Source organism: Tauraco erythrolophus, chromosome Z (genome assembly GCF_009769465.1).
Source record: "Tauraco erythrolophus isolate bTauEry1 chromosome Z, bTauEry1.pri, whole genome shotgun sequence".
NCBI lineage: Eukaryota > Metazoa > Chordata > Aves > Musophagiformes > Musophagidae > Tauraco > Tauraco erythrolophus.
Window position 1 is genome coordinate 87,325,100 of NC_141496.1, and position 17,189 is coordinate 87,342,288.

The window sequence follows — 17,189 nt, forward strand, 5'->3', positions numbered from 1 at the left end:
GCGTTTTGTAGATTTTGCTTTCTTCTAGGAATATGTAAGATACTTACCACACATACACTTATTAATTGCAGTGTCTTTTGTTAGTAACCCTAGTGTAGCACCCTTCCTCAGTCTGATGCTCACATTATACCAAAGCTCCTAATTCTGAATGAGAAGGAGTTTCTTCAAATTTAGTCAAGACCAGGTTTCTTTTATATAAAAAAAAAAAAAAAAGGAAGAAGTGATTCCACAGACTTTAACAGCTCACTCTTCTCTTAAAGAATAATTTAATTGCTAAAAGCAACCACCTCTGGAGAAGAGGATTACACCTGTGAGAGAGCTGGTGCCCAGCAATGAGGGAAATGAAAATTTTAAACTCACATCAAATTTCAAGGGTTCTAATAAAGTCTCCATGGAAAGCATGGTTGAAGGTGTCACAAGAGAGACCTTCCCCATCACTGTTTTTACAGTTTTTATTTGGCCGTTGATTCCCCCTTGGTGATTGTGAGTAATCACTGACACTAACTTACACCATTTCCTCATAATACTAACTTTTTCTGCTGGGAGAATGAAGCCTAGAGGTCTGGTGAGTTTACCTGTGACTGTTTTGAGCTGTGAACATGCTATTCCATAGTAAGAGAAACTTGTAAATGTTTCGTGTTACTGTCCAACCAACACACAAGAGCTGCTTTAACAGAGAAAGATTTTGTTCCACCAAGCTGGGTGTTGCAAACTGGTGAATATGTAGCATTTGGCCCAAGGATATGCTAGGTAAGTGTAAACTGTATTGACAAATCATTTTAAAATTAATTGATAAATATATGGCTTGCTCTTCCGGCAGTTCTGAAGGTGTGCCTGTTTACAGGAACTTCAGAAACTGGAATTCTTGTAAAATTTTTTGTGTGTTGTACTTCGAGGACGCAATGATTTATTGAACTGTCTGAGAAGAATTTTATCTATTTTTAAAGAGAAGAGTATGAATATGAGTTTACGTAAACAATGAGGATGCAAGTATTTGCAGAATCAAGTGGTATGGTTGATAGGCATTAAAAAAACAGTGTAGACCATAAAAGACCTTGAAATGTGTATGTTTTTGCAGACCTTTACTTGTCCTATACTTTGTTCTTTTTTTTAGTTAACATATAGCTCCATCTTGTCATTATTATATTAAAGATAAATATTGTCCCTATGTATGACAGTGGCAGTAGATCTTACTTTGATTTCACACCCCCTTGGATTAAATTAAGTCTGTCTTTGTATACACTTCAAACATGTTCTGCCAGACACAGCATGTCCTATCTGAGCTGAGTTGGACATTGTACGTTGTAAATCTATGCAACTGAAATAGTGCTTTTAAATAAATGTTATAATGATTTAATGAGACATAAATTTGAAGATCAAAACTATTTAAATTCGAAGGTTGTGCAGAGGAAGAGGCCTGGGAGAACAAAAATCTTTTTCTGAGCTTATACATGATATTGTAGGAAGAAAACTCCAGCTTTGTACCAGTAGGGACAGATTCATTCTGTACATTGGGAAAAAACTGAACCACTTGAATAAAAAAGAACAAGCTGATAAAGCTTACGCTTTGGTTTATAAAAGCAAATAAATATATGTATATTATATTATGTATATTTGTGTTCTTGAGTATAGCTAAAGGAGAACTTCCCATGAAATAATGCATTCCTTTAGAATTGCTGTAGATTTTCATAATTTTTTTAAACATTCCTATTGTAACCTACATCAAAAGGGCAGCTATGGTTCTTGTGTCTGACTATACATATGCATTATAAAAAAGTGAGTCTACTGTAATTACCAGTTTGCAGAGCGAATTCCTGCAGGGTTTGTACTCTCCCCATTAGTAAAAGAGATAAGTTGAAATGTATTAAAATTTCACTGTACAACTGGGAGTTTTTGTTCACAGTAAATGTGGTAATGTTTCTTCATTGCTTGACTGTTTGTGTTTAAATTTAGGCAGTGTGCCCAACAGGGACAAAATTATAGGATAAAGCTATGTATAAAAGAAAATCCTTCTGAGAAAACCAATAACATTTTTTTTTTCCCCCCTTTCTTTCTTTCTTTCTTTCCTTCTTTCTCTCTCTCTCTCTCTCTCTCTTAATAAGTGGATATATATACAATCATGCTCCATTCTGGCCAAGGAAAAACATTTTATCTATTTCACACTTACTGGAATTATTCTCTGCCATACATAAGCTAAAGGGATAGAATATATATTAGCAAACCTCAGTGCAAAAATTCCATGGCTTTGTTTTCGGGAAGTGTTGAAGAAGCAAAATTTAAAAGATACGTGAATAAAGGAGTGCATGTTTAGTGAAGAACGTTGTCTAATGAAGAGAAAAATTTTCACCTGTTAATCCGGCATTTTAAGGGAAAGTTAAAAAAAAAAAAAAAAATAAAAGGTTGTGTGGTTTGCGTGTTCTTGCTTGCTTACATTGTCAGTTTTGTGGCTAACAGAGTTGGCTACTGAAGGAGCAGTGCCAACTGAATTTCTAATTCATTTAAATAAGAAGTTAGTGCTTTAGGTTATAACTTAAAAACATGGTACATGGTACAGAGTGTGGATCTTGATGAGATAGAAAAGATTAGTTTCTTTTTAGAAAACATTCAACCTTTGCTAACAAATTTCAATTCATTGCACTTATTTTCAGAACAATAAAACTTTTCATTAGAACTTTTTCATGTAACTTCTATAGAACTCATATGTATCTTCACTGGCTAAAATGCAGTATGGTGCAATCTAAATCGATGTATTTTTTGGCCAAATTGAAAACTCATAATTTAGAATCCAGAAAGCAGTAACACTGGAAAAGGTAAAGAAAAGTCTGAAAAGTGAAGTCTTCCTGAAGAGCAGATTAGACAATAAGCAATATGTTTGTGATATTTTAAAAGGAGAATTCCTGAATAAATATGAAAGGAATAGCTATTCCAGGAGCCATCCTGCATTTTACTTTGCTCAAATCAGTTTTTACTTATTCTCCTGACTTACAGAAGAAAAAGGTGGAAGATAAAATATCTAACTACTGATTTTGCCAACAGTATTTTGTATGGACATTTACGTTTTTTTTACAAGGTTCCTTGATATTTTTGCATAATTACATGTTTTCACTTGTATTTTTTACTGAACAGACTTTAACTGTTTGAGACCAAACAAAACTAGTCTTGAGAACATGAGTTATTTATCTGATGACCTTTAAGACTTTAAACATTCTCATCATCTTCTGATTAATTTGTGGAGAAATGGTACATGAAGAATAGATATATGATTTAATAGATTTAAATAACTCTTTTGAACCATTAATGATCTATTGATAAACTCTTCTTTTGTGGATTACTGACTCAGTAGTCTATGTAAGGTGACAAAGACATGTTGATTTCCTTCCATGTGCATACTACATCCACAGGCTCATTTTAAGATACCGCAGGAAAAGTTTCCTTTTGGGGCATGCTTTATTTTGTTTTAGTTTTTACATCCCAAGATTCAAAGGTTATTGGTTTACAAACTTTCTCCTAAAAAACATTTGCTGGAAGGAGATGGTAGTCTATTGTGAATAGAAAGGCTGAGATTCCCCCAGTATGGGAATCTGAGTATACTTTATCTTATATAGTTGCCAGCAGAGATTTATTCACCCCCCCAACCCGTGGAGGTGTCAGTAAGGTTTATAGAAAGGAAAATGTTTATACTTTTAATAGCAATGGCTGAGTAAAGTTTTTCAGTTTGGCAAGTGTTGTGTTTGGTTGTTTTGTGGTTTTTTTTTCATCTAAAACAATGATGTTGTGTGCAAGGATGGTGCAGAAATAGTAAACTATTCAGTTTTTCAGTTCAGAAACAGAGAAGGATGGGTTTAGGGTGGGCAGGGCAGTAAAAACAATGGAAGCAACTTGCCTCCTGTGCTCTCTACAGGAGATGGTAGTTGTGCTTCCTTGAGGTGAGGAGCTGGGTGGAGCTAGCAATGTTCATCTCTAGAAGAGTCATAGGCAGAGGAGGGTATGGGAGGCTTTTAGTAGGTGTGTCCACTGCGTTGTTGGGTACCTGTCTGGCACTGGCTGTTGTCTTAAGTGCATGGTTGAACTCCAATGACTGATGGTGTTGATTTCACAGCATGAATTTGGTTTTCATCTAAAAGAACAATGTCTGCATTTGCTAACATGCTCTCAGGCACAGAGAATCTCATTCTTAAATCAACCAGGTGTTTTTTCTTCAAATTTTAAGCAAAGAAGCACTTGTCAGTCTTAATTTTTTCAGTGCAAACAACTTTGCCTTTGATGCCTGAGAACCTCAGGCCAGTTTTACATGCTATAGAAAGATAGGGTGATATTATACCTGCAGTCTTTGTAGACTATGCTCTTGGCAGCACTGTGAGTTGAGTGTGTAGAACCAGGATGAACATGTCCTACAGAAAGTTCCATGAAAATGACAAAGCTATTCTGCATTGTATTTGTTTTCTCTAGAAAAGTCTAGGTAGCTTTCTTTGACACAGGTTTCCCCTTTTGGAAGTATCTGAAGTAGGACTGAAGAGTGACTCCTAACTTAAATGCAACATTACAAATGACAGTTTATTATTTTTCCTTCTTTTCTTATTCCCCATTCATTTACCAGTTCTTTCTCAAGAAGAGTTGAAAATGGTTTTCTAAAATGCTTAAAGGCTAAGTTGTCCTTATTCCAGGAAAAGCTGTTTTATCCTATTAACAGCTCTCTCTCTTGTTAGCATCCTTCCCTTCATATTGTATTAGTAACTGTTTTCTTGAATGCCACAGAGAAATATAACAATATTAGTACCTTTCAAATTGTATTACTGAAAATAAATACAAGTAAGAAACAATACTAATATAGTGTGATGTGAAATTGCTAATAAAATACTGCAATGCAGTGAACATCTCAGAAGATATTTGGGTATCTCTGAATGCGAGAGAGATCAGAAACCTTGTTTCATTATATGGATGTTCAAGACCATTCAAATGCAAAGTATATTCTCCTTTACTGTTTTTTGTTTTGAGCAGTGAATTATTAGCCTGTAGGTATTGAAGTTAGAAATCGTCATCTATCAATTAAGTTATTATTTTCTCTGGGTGATTCCTGTGTTTAAAATTACTCCTTTACCAATGGTAAACCAACCTAAAGTTGTATAATTAAAAAAAAAATCTGTTAAAATTTTTGTGCCAATAGAAGAAATAGTAGTGTTTCATGCTTCTGCCTTACTTTCTGTCCTCATACTCTACCGTGTTGTGTGAGCAGTTCATTAGTCTCATCTCTGAAAATGGCATGTAATATTATTACCCAGTTTTTAGAGATAGGGCGGTTAGAAATTGAGTGGTTAAGTAAATGACCCAGCCAGTGCCACACAGTCCGTCTGTGGGAGTGGCAGACCCAGGATCAGAATAGAGGCGTTCCCCTCTCTTTCTGTCCAGTGTTTTAACTGCAGAATTACCCGTATAAAAATTGTAGGTGTGTTTAAAAATTGTCATTTTTGTACCAGAATTACGTGATGGAGACATTAGGTCTCTGCAGAGACACAAATATTTCTGCATATGTACTGTTTGTTCTGTAGAAAGTATGGCAAGCACTTTTACCCCAATTTTCCTTCTTTCTTAGAAGTGAAAATATACTTTGGAAATTAACTTAGGTAAGGTGTACTGATTTCTATCTATATACTTTTCTAATTTTAATGGAGGTTTTTTCCCTCCTTTTTTTTTTTTTTTGTGAGTTTCCTTTGAAAGGAATATTTTCTCTTGAAATGAGCTCTACAATCTCATGCACTGTAATTTTTCTATAATCCAAATGAGTACAGGTTCAACAATTAAACATTCTAAAACACACAGAGAGAAGCTATAGACAACTGCAAAGGCCAGGGGGGGCCAGGGGTCAGACTGGACTATTCTTGTTTTTGAAAAATAAAATTTTCTTTTTTTTTTTTTCCTTTATGCTCAGAGGCTTAGATGATTAGTAAAATGTACCCAAGCTCTGTCTTTTAGTGATTGCCTCGTAACATCGTAGGTGCATTTATCTGCCAACAATGAGTTATGAATGTATTTGGTGGGCCACGACAACTGCAGTTGTTTTTCTCAGTCTTGTCAAATGTGAGAGGAATTCAATAAAGACACAAATTTGTGGTGTCAAGCATAAAGTGTTGTCCTAAAGACTAGCTCAAAGTCGGACAACTGCAGATTTTTTACAGATCACATCCAGGCTTTGGTGATCTTCTCATTTAGGTAGTATGGCTGTGTATAAATTGTAAAAAAATTCTGTGCTGGTTTTGGCTGGGATAGAGCTAATTTTCTTCCTAGTGGCTGATACAGTGAAATGTTTTGGATTTATGCTGAAAGTAGTGTTGGTAATACAGCAATGTTTTAATTATTGCTGAGCAGTACTTGCACAACGTCAAGGTCTTCTCTGCTTCTCACACCACCCCACCAGCGAGGAGGCTGGGGGTGCACGAGAATTTGGGAGATCTCACAGCTGGGACAGCTGACCCCAGCTGACCAAAGGGACATCCCAGACCATATGACATCATGCTCAGCCATAAAGGATGGAGGAAGAAAAGGGAAGAGGGGGACATTCGGGGTGATGGCGTTTGTCTTCCCAAGTCATTGTTAACTCATGATGGAGCCCTGCTTTTCTGGAGAGGGCTGAACGTTTGGCTGCCAATGGGAAGTTGTGAATGAATTCCTTGCTTTGCTTTGTTGGCGTGCACAGCTTTTGCTTTCCTTATCAAACTGCCTTTATCTCAACCTGCATGTCTTCTCACTTTTATCCTTCCGATTCTCTCCCCCATCCCACCAGGGCAGCGAGCGGCTGCGTGGTGCTTGCTGGCTGGGGTTAAATTATGGCAATTCCCTGTAATACCAAGCTGACTGTAGGCAGGTCACATTGTGCATTCCCTAAATGTTAGTATGCAAATGATCCTCCTTTTGGTGTTAATTTAAAACAAAGTCTATTGTACTCCTGATTTGCTACCTATTAAAATTGTTTAATTTCATTGGGATCTTTTTACCATTTACACAACAGAATTTATGCTGTGGTCTTTTAAAGAAATACTTAATTGACGAAAGAGAAAAAAATAATTATTTGGATTCATGAATTAGTAAAGAAGAGAAGTGACAGATTTTCTAAGAGTTGTTTACAGAGCATATAATATGTGCTCTGAAAAAAAAAGGAAAAAACCCCATCCTAAAACTCCAGTATCGTACAATCCCACACTGAGCAATGGTGTTGATATATAGAGACAGACTTTATCTTCTTCTCTTTATGACCAAGAAATAGTAAGACAATCTTAATGACAGAGAAGACTTCCCTTTAAAAAAATAATGGTGCACTTACAAGCCTTACCTGTTGTCTGCTGCTTCATTTTCTTTTCTTGTCATGAACGAACATACAGAAGAGTGAATCTCTATTTCTCATCAACCTCTTGCTCGTTAACTGTGAACGATTATTTTGATGTGCCATCATGTCTCCAGACCAACTACTGGACGGCTTTAAATTATTCTCCCAATGAAAGTGTTATTTACTTTCAATAAAATATTAGTTCAAAATTAGGTATTGCGTATTTATAAAATAGAATTAAAACTGTTTAACAGTGGAAAGAAAAGATTGTATTTGACATATTGAGTTTGGGTTTTTCTTGAAGCTGAGAGATAAACTGCAAAAAGTGCTTTTTGCTTTTTCTTTTCCCAAACTTCCCATCAATTTAAATCAAATATTTCATTTATTGGCATACACCACCAGAACTTTTTATTGTTTTTAAAATCATAAACAAGATATTTATTCTGTCAATTAAATACGAGAAGTTCTTGCCCTTATTACTAAAATGTGTAGAACTTGTGAATTGCCACATTATGCAAAATCTAAGTTTTAAGTATGTATGTGTGCGTATGTGTGTGTTTAAAAACCCTGACATCTTTACTAACTAACACATTTGTGCAGAGTGCATGCTCATGGAGTCCTAATGATTTTAATGCAGCTGTAAGGAACTGCACTTAAGCATCAGTTTGCTGTTTGAAGTCTCACTGAAAAGATTTCACAAACCCTGGACCAAATCATCTTCAAGTCTCATGCTCCTGAGATCGGCAACAGTGGATTTAGATTATGTGAGCTCCACAGGGTAAATGTATGTTAGAGCTTTAGACAGGTAGATGGAACTTCCACAGGAAGCAAGTGGGTACAGTTGACTCTGTTGTGTATTCAGGTGCACAGTGATCATAGATGGCTTGATAGGAGCCATTTCTTAAATACCTTTTTGTACATGTGAAAGTTGAGGCAAGGACATTAAGAGTAAGACTGTTAAACACTATCCAATGTATAGAAAAATGTAGCTGAGACTTCAGTAAGATGCTATTTAACTTCATGGGACTCTTGGAGCCTCATCACAAGTTACATTAAGAATTTTTGTTAGATACAATATTAAAATTCAGGATAAAGGAAGTTGCAAAACTTACCTTTCTCTCTGGAATGTTGCATTATTTTAAACTGCCTCCATCTTTTGTGGTCACTTGCAAGAACTCCAGAGAAGGAATCTTATCTCTTCTTTATGTATTTTCCTCCTTCTCCCACACTGCGATCCCTTTCATGATAGATTATTGCTTCTTATCTCTTGGAAACTGCAAAACATCCAGACAGATTGATTTTCCATTACTGCTATAGGCTGTTCCTATTAATATGTGAATAATATTTACTTGTTAGGTATAATTAAATAAGCCAAACTATGTTAAATGAATATCCTTTGTCTGGGGGAAACCCACAGAAGTCCGGTCTGACATCTTTTAGTGTTAGCCATACAAATTTGCACATAGGTGTACTAAACCACACACTCTAATACTAGGCAGAGTTCCCTTCTTTCTGCATTACACTCTACAGAAAGAAGATCTCTAAAAGAGCAGCAAGATATTTCTGAATGTTTCAGTGTCAATTCTAAAACAATTAATTTACTATTGCATATGTGTATTTTGTTCTTAAACCTTATTTTATTTTGTTCTTAAATAGCAATGCTTTAGGATTTAAGGAATCAGTTGTATAAACTATTTAAAATTATTTTACTGAAATCCAGTCCATTTCCTTCACAGGTCCTCAAGGACCACTGTAATGTGGTAGAAATGCAAGGAGCATTATGTTAGAAACTCAGTGGAAGGGGTGTATAAAAATGTCTGTGAACTTCTGTTACCTGCAGATCACCAACATGGTAGAATGTAATGGCACTTTTCAACAACCTGTAGAAAAACATGTTTTGCTGCTTTCTTAAGGGGCTTAACCTACAAGTTGTCATCTAAATACCTGGTCACCTATTAGCTGGTACAGGAGGAGCCTGTATCTGCTGATTTCAATGTTCCTCTCACTGTGCAAGGTCTTTGGTTTCTTTTCATAGAATCATAGAATGGTTTGGGTTGGGAGGGACCTTCAAGATCACCTAGTTACAACCCCCCTGCCGCTCCATGAGACCAGATTGCTCAAAGCCTCATCCAACCTGGCCTTGAACATCTCCAGGGATGGGGCATCCACAACTTCTCTGGGCAACCTGTTCCACTGCCTCACCACCCTCATAGTAAAAAATTTCTTCCTCAGATCTAATCTAAATCTCCCCTCTTTCAGTTTAAAGCCATTTCCCCTTGTCCTATCATTACACACCCTTGCAAAAAGTCCCTCTCCAGCTTTCCTGTAGGCCCCCTTTAGGTACTGGAGGGCTGCAATAAGATCACCCCGGAGCCTTCTCTTCTCCAGACTGAACAGCCCCAACTCTCTCAGCCTGCCTTCATAGCAGAGGTGCTCCAGCCCTCGGATCATCTTCGTGGGCCTCCTCTGGACTCACTCCAGCACCTCCATGTTCTTATTGTGCTGAGGACGCTTTCCTTTCCTTCTGTTTTCTTTCTGACTTTCTTGGAGGAGTTTCTGAGGAAAACCTTAGTCAAGAAAAATTTCGGTTTCTTTCCCTACAAAATAGTGTAGTACAGAGAGTCCCATTACGTAAACTTTTTAGCAGTATGTTGCAAAGGCAGAATTACAGTGGATGACTTCTGGAATGCCTAGCAATATGCTTGCAGAAGCGTTTTCTGGCAAAAGTTTAGCATTACTACACCCTTGGATTTTTATACGTGCTTTTTAACAGGTTTGAACAATGGCTACAGTATTCAGCTGCTGCAAAGATCTTTTCATTATCCCTACTCCCCACTCCACCTCTTTCAAATTAAGCAGTAACAGATGTCCAGCCAGTTACACCAATCCACACTGCTACCTACAAGCGCACTGGCTACTGTACTTTTATCCCCTCTGTACCTTAAAATCCTGCTGCTGGGGAATGGAGGGGCTGTATTAGAGCTTTAGAGTCTTAGGTGAATCCACATCACATTCGTCTCCTGCTGCCATTCTGGGTCATTCCCAAGCTTGTTGCACAAACTGTCAGTGACTTCTATGCCTAAGTTAAATGCTGTTGAAAACCAGTAGGAAGATACTGCTAATATTTCAGATGCAAATCCTTGCAAGGCTCAGTACAAATGTTGGTTGCATTGTGAAGGTCTTGAAAGACAATGCTTTCCTTCGTGTTAATGAATGTTAATGTTTCATCTGTGTGTAGGAGCACACACTGTTCCTGGTGTCTTAAACCTTCTCTCCGCCAAGTCACACTGGTTTCGTGTTGGATATTGTAATGATCTGAGGTAGTTACAATGGTTCTGGGTTAACTGAGTAAAGTGAAAAATGAATTTCTGAAATAAATACTTACTTCTACTTGAGACTTTCAGTAGCCTCCATCACTATAGAGTGCCTCACAATTTATGTTGCATTTAGCCTGACAATACAACTTTACTATCATTGTGTCTGGTTATTGTTTAGGGAATGTAGGCATCAAGCTAACAAAGTAATTTGCCCAAGATCATGTCAGAATGTGAACTAGAATATGAATTTTTCCAGTCCAAATGACCATCTTGCTGCTTCAGGGATTATCCTCATCACTCAGAAGTAGGCATGGGATTCTCAGTGATGAGATGGGAAAGTACTGAAACCAGATTACAACCTGGCATCAACATACCCTTTGCAGAAAAAGTGGCCAAGTAAGGCCAGGCTGAATGTTTGGGCCTTGCTACTTATCTTTGGAATTTCTCATGGCAATTTGTAAAAATGCACAGCTCTTTTTGAAGACTTTTCAGATTTACTTATTTCAGGAACAAGCTGACATTTTCACCTTTCTGAAAAGTTTGTGTGAATTTTTTGGGAGTATTTATGAAAAAAAATAGAAATCTCACTAATTAGTTAATCTCCTTCAACACTTGACACCATCAAGGCTCTCTTTAACTTAGGGAAAAGAAACATGAAACCTCTAAACTTTTTTTCCCCCCATGTTATAATTTATAATGACTGAATGGGTCATTTTTGAATGTGTGTAATAAAACTCGCTCTTAGGCTGAAACATTGTATTTCAGGTTCAAGCTGAATCCAATTTTTACAAGCAACCTGTTAACCTCTAGGCCAAAAATAGGTAGGATTGTAATGGAAATGCTGATGAGCCTTAATAAAGCGACTCTACCAAAAGACAGTTTCATCCAGTATATGTGCATACTATAGTAGTTCTGTTACACACGCTGTAAGTAACACACAAACAAGACAAAATAACATCAAGTATAGCAAATGTGTGTCGCATTGATGTAGAGATTTTAAAAAAGTAGTGAATGTGAGAAAACCTTTTATGGTAAAACGAGAATACCCTTTTGTAAGCTCTTCTTCTTGCAGTACAATTAATTACTGAGTTCATTAATTAATGAACATATTAGAGAAAGAACACCATTACTGACCGGTGGAGACCTGATATATTACTGAGTCAATAAACTATTGAACATGAAACAGGACCTTTCAGGAGAATTTTTTTCTCATAACCCACAAACACATATATTATTCTTGCACGGTCAGCACTTCTTTGGTACTCTTATATTTCATATTACTAATTCTTTTAATCACGCATACATACAGCAGTGTTTTATAACCTAGCTAATGAGTAATTGGACAGGTGACATTGGGACTGAGGCCCTGAAGTGTCAGGCATAATAGAGCAGGTTTTTTTTCGCCACTAGGTTTTTGAGAGTAAAAGATAGTAAAAGAACAGATAGGATAGGAGGGAGAAAGGACTCTTGTACTAGAAATTTATCAGAGAAATACAGATTTTAAGTGGATCTATGAAGTATAAACGGCTTTAAATTGCTCTCTGATGCAGATAAATAAGTAAAGAAATTAAACATTTAAAATAACTGAACCTTTTTCATTGTCAGCAACCGAGGAGTTTAGCTTGGCTGAGATAAAGTTGAATGTAGTTTTCTTTATGTCAGTATAGTTAAGGTAATTCTTTTTCTGTATGGAAAGAGTGTGTGTGAGTGGGTGTTAATTGTTTGGAAAAGGCAAGAGTCTTCATAATGCTTCAGTATCTCAGTGGCCATAGGTACCAAGCACCCTTCCCCCACCTTAGGCCCCAAGTAATCATTGATTGCATCTAAATCTATAGAGATATCTTTTCCTGGCAGCTCTGGTAGTTACAGTAGATTGTTAATCTGTGAATGATCAGAATAAGCCTCCCTGTCTCAGAAATATCCATGCAAATTACATCTAAATGCATGCCATAAATTTATTAGTAGCAGTTTGAAGTGCACAGGTCATCTTCTACACTATTTAAAAACATATGTCTGTTACACATTAAAAAGAGTCTAATTCAATTTATATTCACTCTTCTGTGGACATAGCTAGCCCCTGTGAAAGTAAACCTGTGTAATTTTTGAAATCATTTTGAAAAAGGGAGATGAGATATTAATGAAGTGTATTATTGAAGCAAATTTTAGATCTCTGCGTTGGTCAGGAGTTTTAGCATCACTGCTTTGAAATAATTTAATCTTTGTAAAATAGAGAAATACATGTTTGACAAATAGGGAATGCTAAGAGGTAAAGGGTTATGCCTACACAGTGGAGAAAGTGATAGATGCAAAGATAAGTTACGGGTTGTTCTATGAACCAGTCCTGTTCTTGTACCTTGATAATTTTATCCTATTTTGGAAACACATTAAATCCAGGACTCCTTTCTGTAGCGAAGATATATCTTATGTGAACCCCAAAAGGAAACTTGAGAATAACTTTTGGATACCATGAAGGAAGGGGAAAGAGATCTGTAGTTTTCCTTTCTGTATGTTTTTGTTTCCTCGTTTTACTCTTGGTTTTAATCAAGCTGATATGCTGCTATGGTAAGGCATCACTAGTAACATTTGCCTTCAGGCAGTTGATGCAAAACCAGGAAATTTGTAGAACACCTACAGAATCCTCATCCTACTACTTTTTTTTTTTTTTTCCTGAAGGAAATAGAGCAATTCTTTCAAAGAATTTAGGAATGTATTCATCTCCATGGGACAACAGACCATGTTATTATTGAATAAGCATTTTAGTTGTCGTTGCTCAGGGATTCTGATGTATGTTTTTGAAAGAAAATTAATCTCTACTTAAAAGAATGAGCTTTGAATGTTCAAAGGCTGTTTTTTAATGTACCGTTACTATCCTTCCAGTCCTCACAACAGATTTGTACAAGAAGGAAGAAAGACATTAATATGTGTTTTCTCTTTCTTTTCCAGGCCATCCGCTGTACACTGGTAAATTGCACATGTGAATGTTTTCAGCCAGGGAAGATTAACCTGAGAACCTGTGATCAGTGTAAACATGGCTGGGTGGCACATGGTAAGAAATGTCTGCTCTGGGCTTGTCTTTTCTGTTCTGTCCATCTTTCACAGTGTCTTTAAATACTAAGAGCTGGAGTGATCTAGACAGTAGTTGAATCTATTTGTCTGTACATGCAGACTCTGGGTTTGTGCATGTGTACACATGCACGTATTTTTTCACAGCCATTTCTAGGATGGAAAAGTGAGGGTCTGTTATTCTGACAATAGCTTCAAGTGCCACTGGAGTTCAACAGCTTGTTTACAGCTGAAATGAATATTCTAGCCTCCCGGAAATAATGTAGTTCTAGCAGGGTTTAGCAGAAAGGCAAAAAGTTTATCGTATGGTCGCACAGCAGAGTTTGTATTGCAAAGAACCATCAGCCAATAAGTCACTGAGCCTAACGGAAAGCCAAACATACCAATGTCAAACTTGCGGAGCTTGGATGTCAGAATTAAATGAGTGTATCCTATATGGCTCAACAAAAGTGTACATCTATGATCTGTGAGTTGAACCTCTCTTCCTGTAGCTGAAGTAGCTAAAGAAAGAAAGGAACGATTAAAATGCCCAGATTCTATACAAAGGCATCAGAATACACTTACAGGTCTTCCGTTTTATTTATCCTTACTATTTCGTGTGTTTGGTAGTTTTTTTTCTTGATAGTCTTGATTAAGCCATGCATGAGAGAGAAAGCGAGAGCTGTGTACACAATTAGAAGTCAAATAAGGAGGATACCTAAAATGTTTAACAAGGGGGAAAAAAAAAAAAGGAAAAAGAAAAAAGAATAATGAGAAAGATTACTATGTTTGCAGAAGAAATCAGTGTTGGAGATTTTTTTTTTTCATAGTCTACTGGCACCTAAGCAAGCACTGTCTTCATTTCCCACTTCTGCCAGATATTCAGTGGGTTATATTCTAGAAATTTTATTTTATTTCAATGAGACCTGGGGTGGAAGCTTAGTACTTGCCTCCTAAGATGCACTTGGTCTCTATTTATTTAGTTCATGTCTGTGTGTATTTGTGCCTGAGCATTCTGACATATGGCAAGTGTGAATGCTCAAGAAATTCAACAGCACAGACTGCCAGAGAAGTTTTTTAAAAATTCACATACGTGGAAAGGAAAGCAGGAATGCCAGTACCATGCAGTCCTGTGTCACTGCATGGTAATATAAACAGCCTGCCTAGAAATACCCTAACACCACCAATCTGGTAGCCGGTTGCAGATTTATTATCTACTAGATTCTCTAGGGCCACAGCTTATTTTTTCTCCTCTTAATTCCCAGAAAGATACCTTCAGTCACAGTATAACCAGACACACATTTCTTGAAAGGCTTGCTAAACTTTGCGGAATTTCTATAGTTCAGGCATGCTTCAGGCTTTATGTAGAATCAGCATCTAAAGTTTTTGCCGATCCAGAGATAGGAAAGACTTGTCTAGCTATTTTCCAGGGTATCCTCCTGTTGAGTAATAGAAATCAGGGGTCTAGAGCTTAGGTTCTGGCATACAGGCATCCCACATTTTCTTTTTAATCAGTACATCTTAGAAAAGTGTGGTCAGATTTTTCTGATAAATTCTTTCCTGTGAGGTGGTTGAATTCAAAATCAGAATACATGACAGTAATCTGAGATTCCTACAGAGTGTGTAATAGAAATGTCCCCGGTTTACAAATCCAGAAAGTTGAAAGGTGAATGTGATCAGGGATACACCACCTGCTCCCATACCTGAGTGCTTAACATTCCAAATAGAAAACTTAATACAGTTATATATTATTAGAAAGTGTTTGTTTTACTACTGCACCAAGGGAAGAATGCTCTGATTTATTTTTTTTAGTACACTTCGTGTACATTCATCTGGAGTATTTACATTTTATGGCAGAGCGAGACAAGTCAGATGTATGTTTCATATACATGCTCAAAGCACAGGCTTGTAAATTACTTCCTGGAGGCTATGATGCATCTGCTTCAATTCTTGATCCTAGCTGTTTTCCAGGATTTTGAGGACAGTATTCAGGAGACTGATCAATCCATTGCACTGTAGTGCCTGGATTTCAAAATGACTGAATCAGGTTGCTGTTCAGAAGTGATTTGCTTTAAACCGTTAGCATGGCAGTTTCAGAAGTTGCTCCTTGAATGCAAATAGTATTTCCTGCTGCTTTAATTAAAAGGTTTCCTTCTGATTTTTATTAATGAATTTCAACTCAGCTCCTTGACACATGATGTAGTGCTTTACTGAATGTAATTATCAAAGAATAGGTATTTCCAACAGGAAGTACTGTGCTTATTCAGTTCTGATAACCTAGAATCATAATTAACTGAATAGATCAAAAATAGCTTAGAACTGCAGTCTTCTCATGCTGTACCTGATTAATCTGTGCAGAGTTAATTTGTGTTAATAACTGCCATTTAAAATGTTGGGATTCTTGGAGCGAGGAGGAAAAGGCACGCAGCCCACCACAGTATTACTGCACTTAGTAAATGCTGGCCTGTTTTCCTTTTTTCCTGCTTCCACTGCCTTTCTCATGTGTTTCCTCACTCACTTAACATGAGCTGCGTACATCTTGAAAGAAAAGGTTTCCTACAAGTTCAGTTTCTTCTGTCGGCAGCTGCCAAAAGTGGGATTGTCAATATATGAACAGATTCATCAGAGAAGTTCTTTCGTGGCAAGACAAATGTTTCTGTTGGCAAAAGTTCAGCTTATCGAGTTTTGACCCTGCACCCTTGTGCTACCCTGGTAATCCTGCCGTCAGTATTTTTAAGGCTGAAGCCAAAAGCTGCGTAGAGCATAGCAGCATTCTCTAGCACTGCGGTGCATAATGGAGAAAGGGTGGTTGCTGGTGAGAATCTCTGGATATTTTAAGAGATTTGGGTAACTAGACTGTTTTAATTTGTTTTCAGCTGAAGCCTGGCTTTCATATTGCCAGCTTGGGTGGGGATTTATTTTCTAAAACAAAAATAAATGATTTAAATTGGATAAGCCATTTCCTAGGCCTCAAGCAGGCAAACAGATAACAGTTAGATGTTTTTACTTCTCTTCTCTTATTTTTTTTTTTTTAAGATTAAGATACTTTGTATAGTCCATATGGTGAAATATAAAATCTTATTAAAATCTTAATAGTCTTTTTTTTTTTAAAGGAGAATTTATTTTAACACAGTCAATTGCTATTTTGTGGCTGTTAAATAATGCAGGAGTAGAACAACTACAAAAAATTAAGACTTTCTTGAGTGCTTGAATTGGTTTCTTTTCCTACTATTTTTTGTGTATTAAAAGTAACATATTATACTATGAGGGCAGTCATGACGCTTTGCTAGCTTTAGCACGAATATCACTACTCAAACTTTATAGAATCATAGAATCATAGAATGGTTAGGGCTGGAAGGGACCTTCAAAGGTCATCTAGTCCAACCCCCCTGCAAGGAACAGGGACATCTCCAACTAGATCAGGTTGCTCAGGGCCTTGTCCAACCTGGCCTTGAACGTCTCCAGGGATGGAGCATCCACCACCTCTCTGGGCAACCTGTTCCAGTGTTCTA

General features: G+C 36.9%; 1 protein-coding gene across 3 annotated transcripts in view; it reads left to right on the top strand.

Moving 5' to 3' along the window:
* Positions 1-17,189, top strand: part of BNC2 (basonuclin zinc finger protein 2) — a 336,975-nt gene that overhangs the window by 205,313 nt on the left and 114,473 nt on the right. For all 3 annotated transcript variants that reach the window (XM_086629489.1, XM_086629488.1, XM_086629487.1), the window contains one exon: positions 13,579-13,681. In XM_086629489.1, the coding sequence (XP_086485615.1) occupies positions 13,579-13,681 (103 nt within the window). The remainder of the gene's footprint in view (positions 1-13,578; positions 13,682-17,189) is intronic.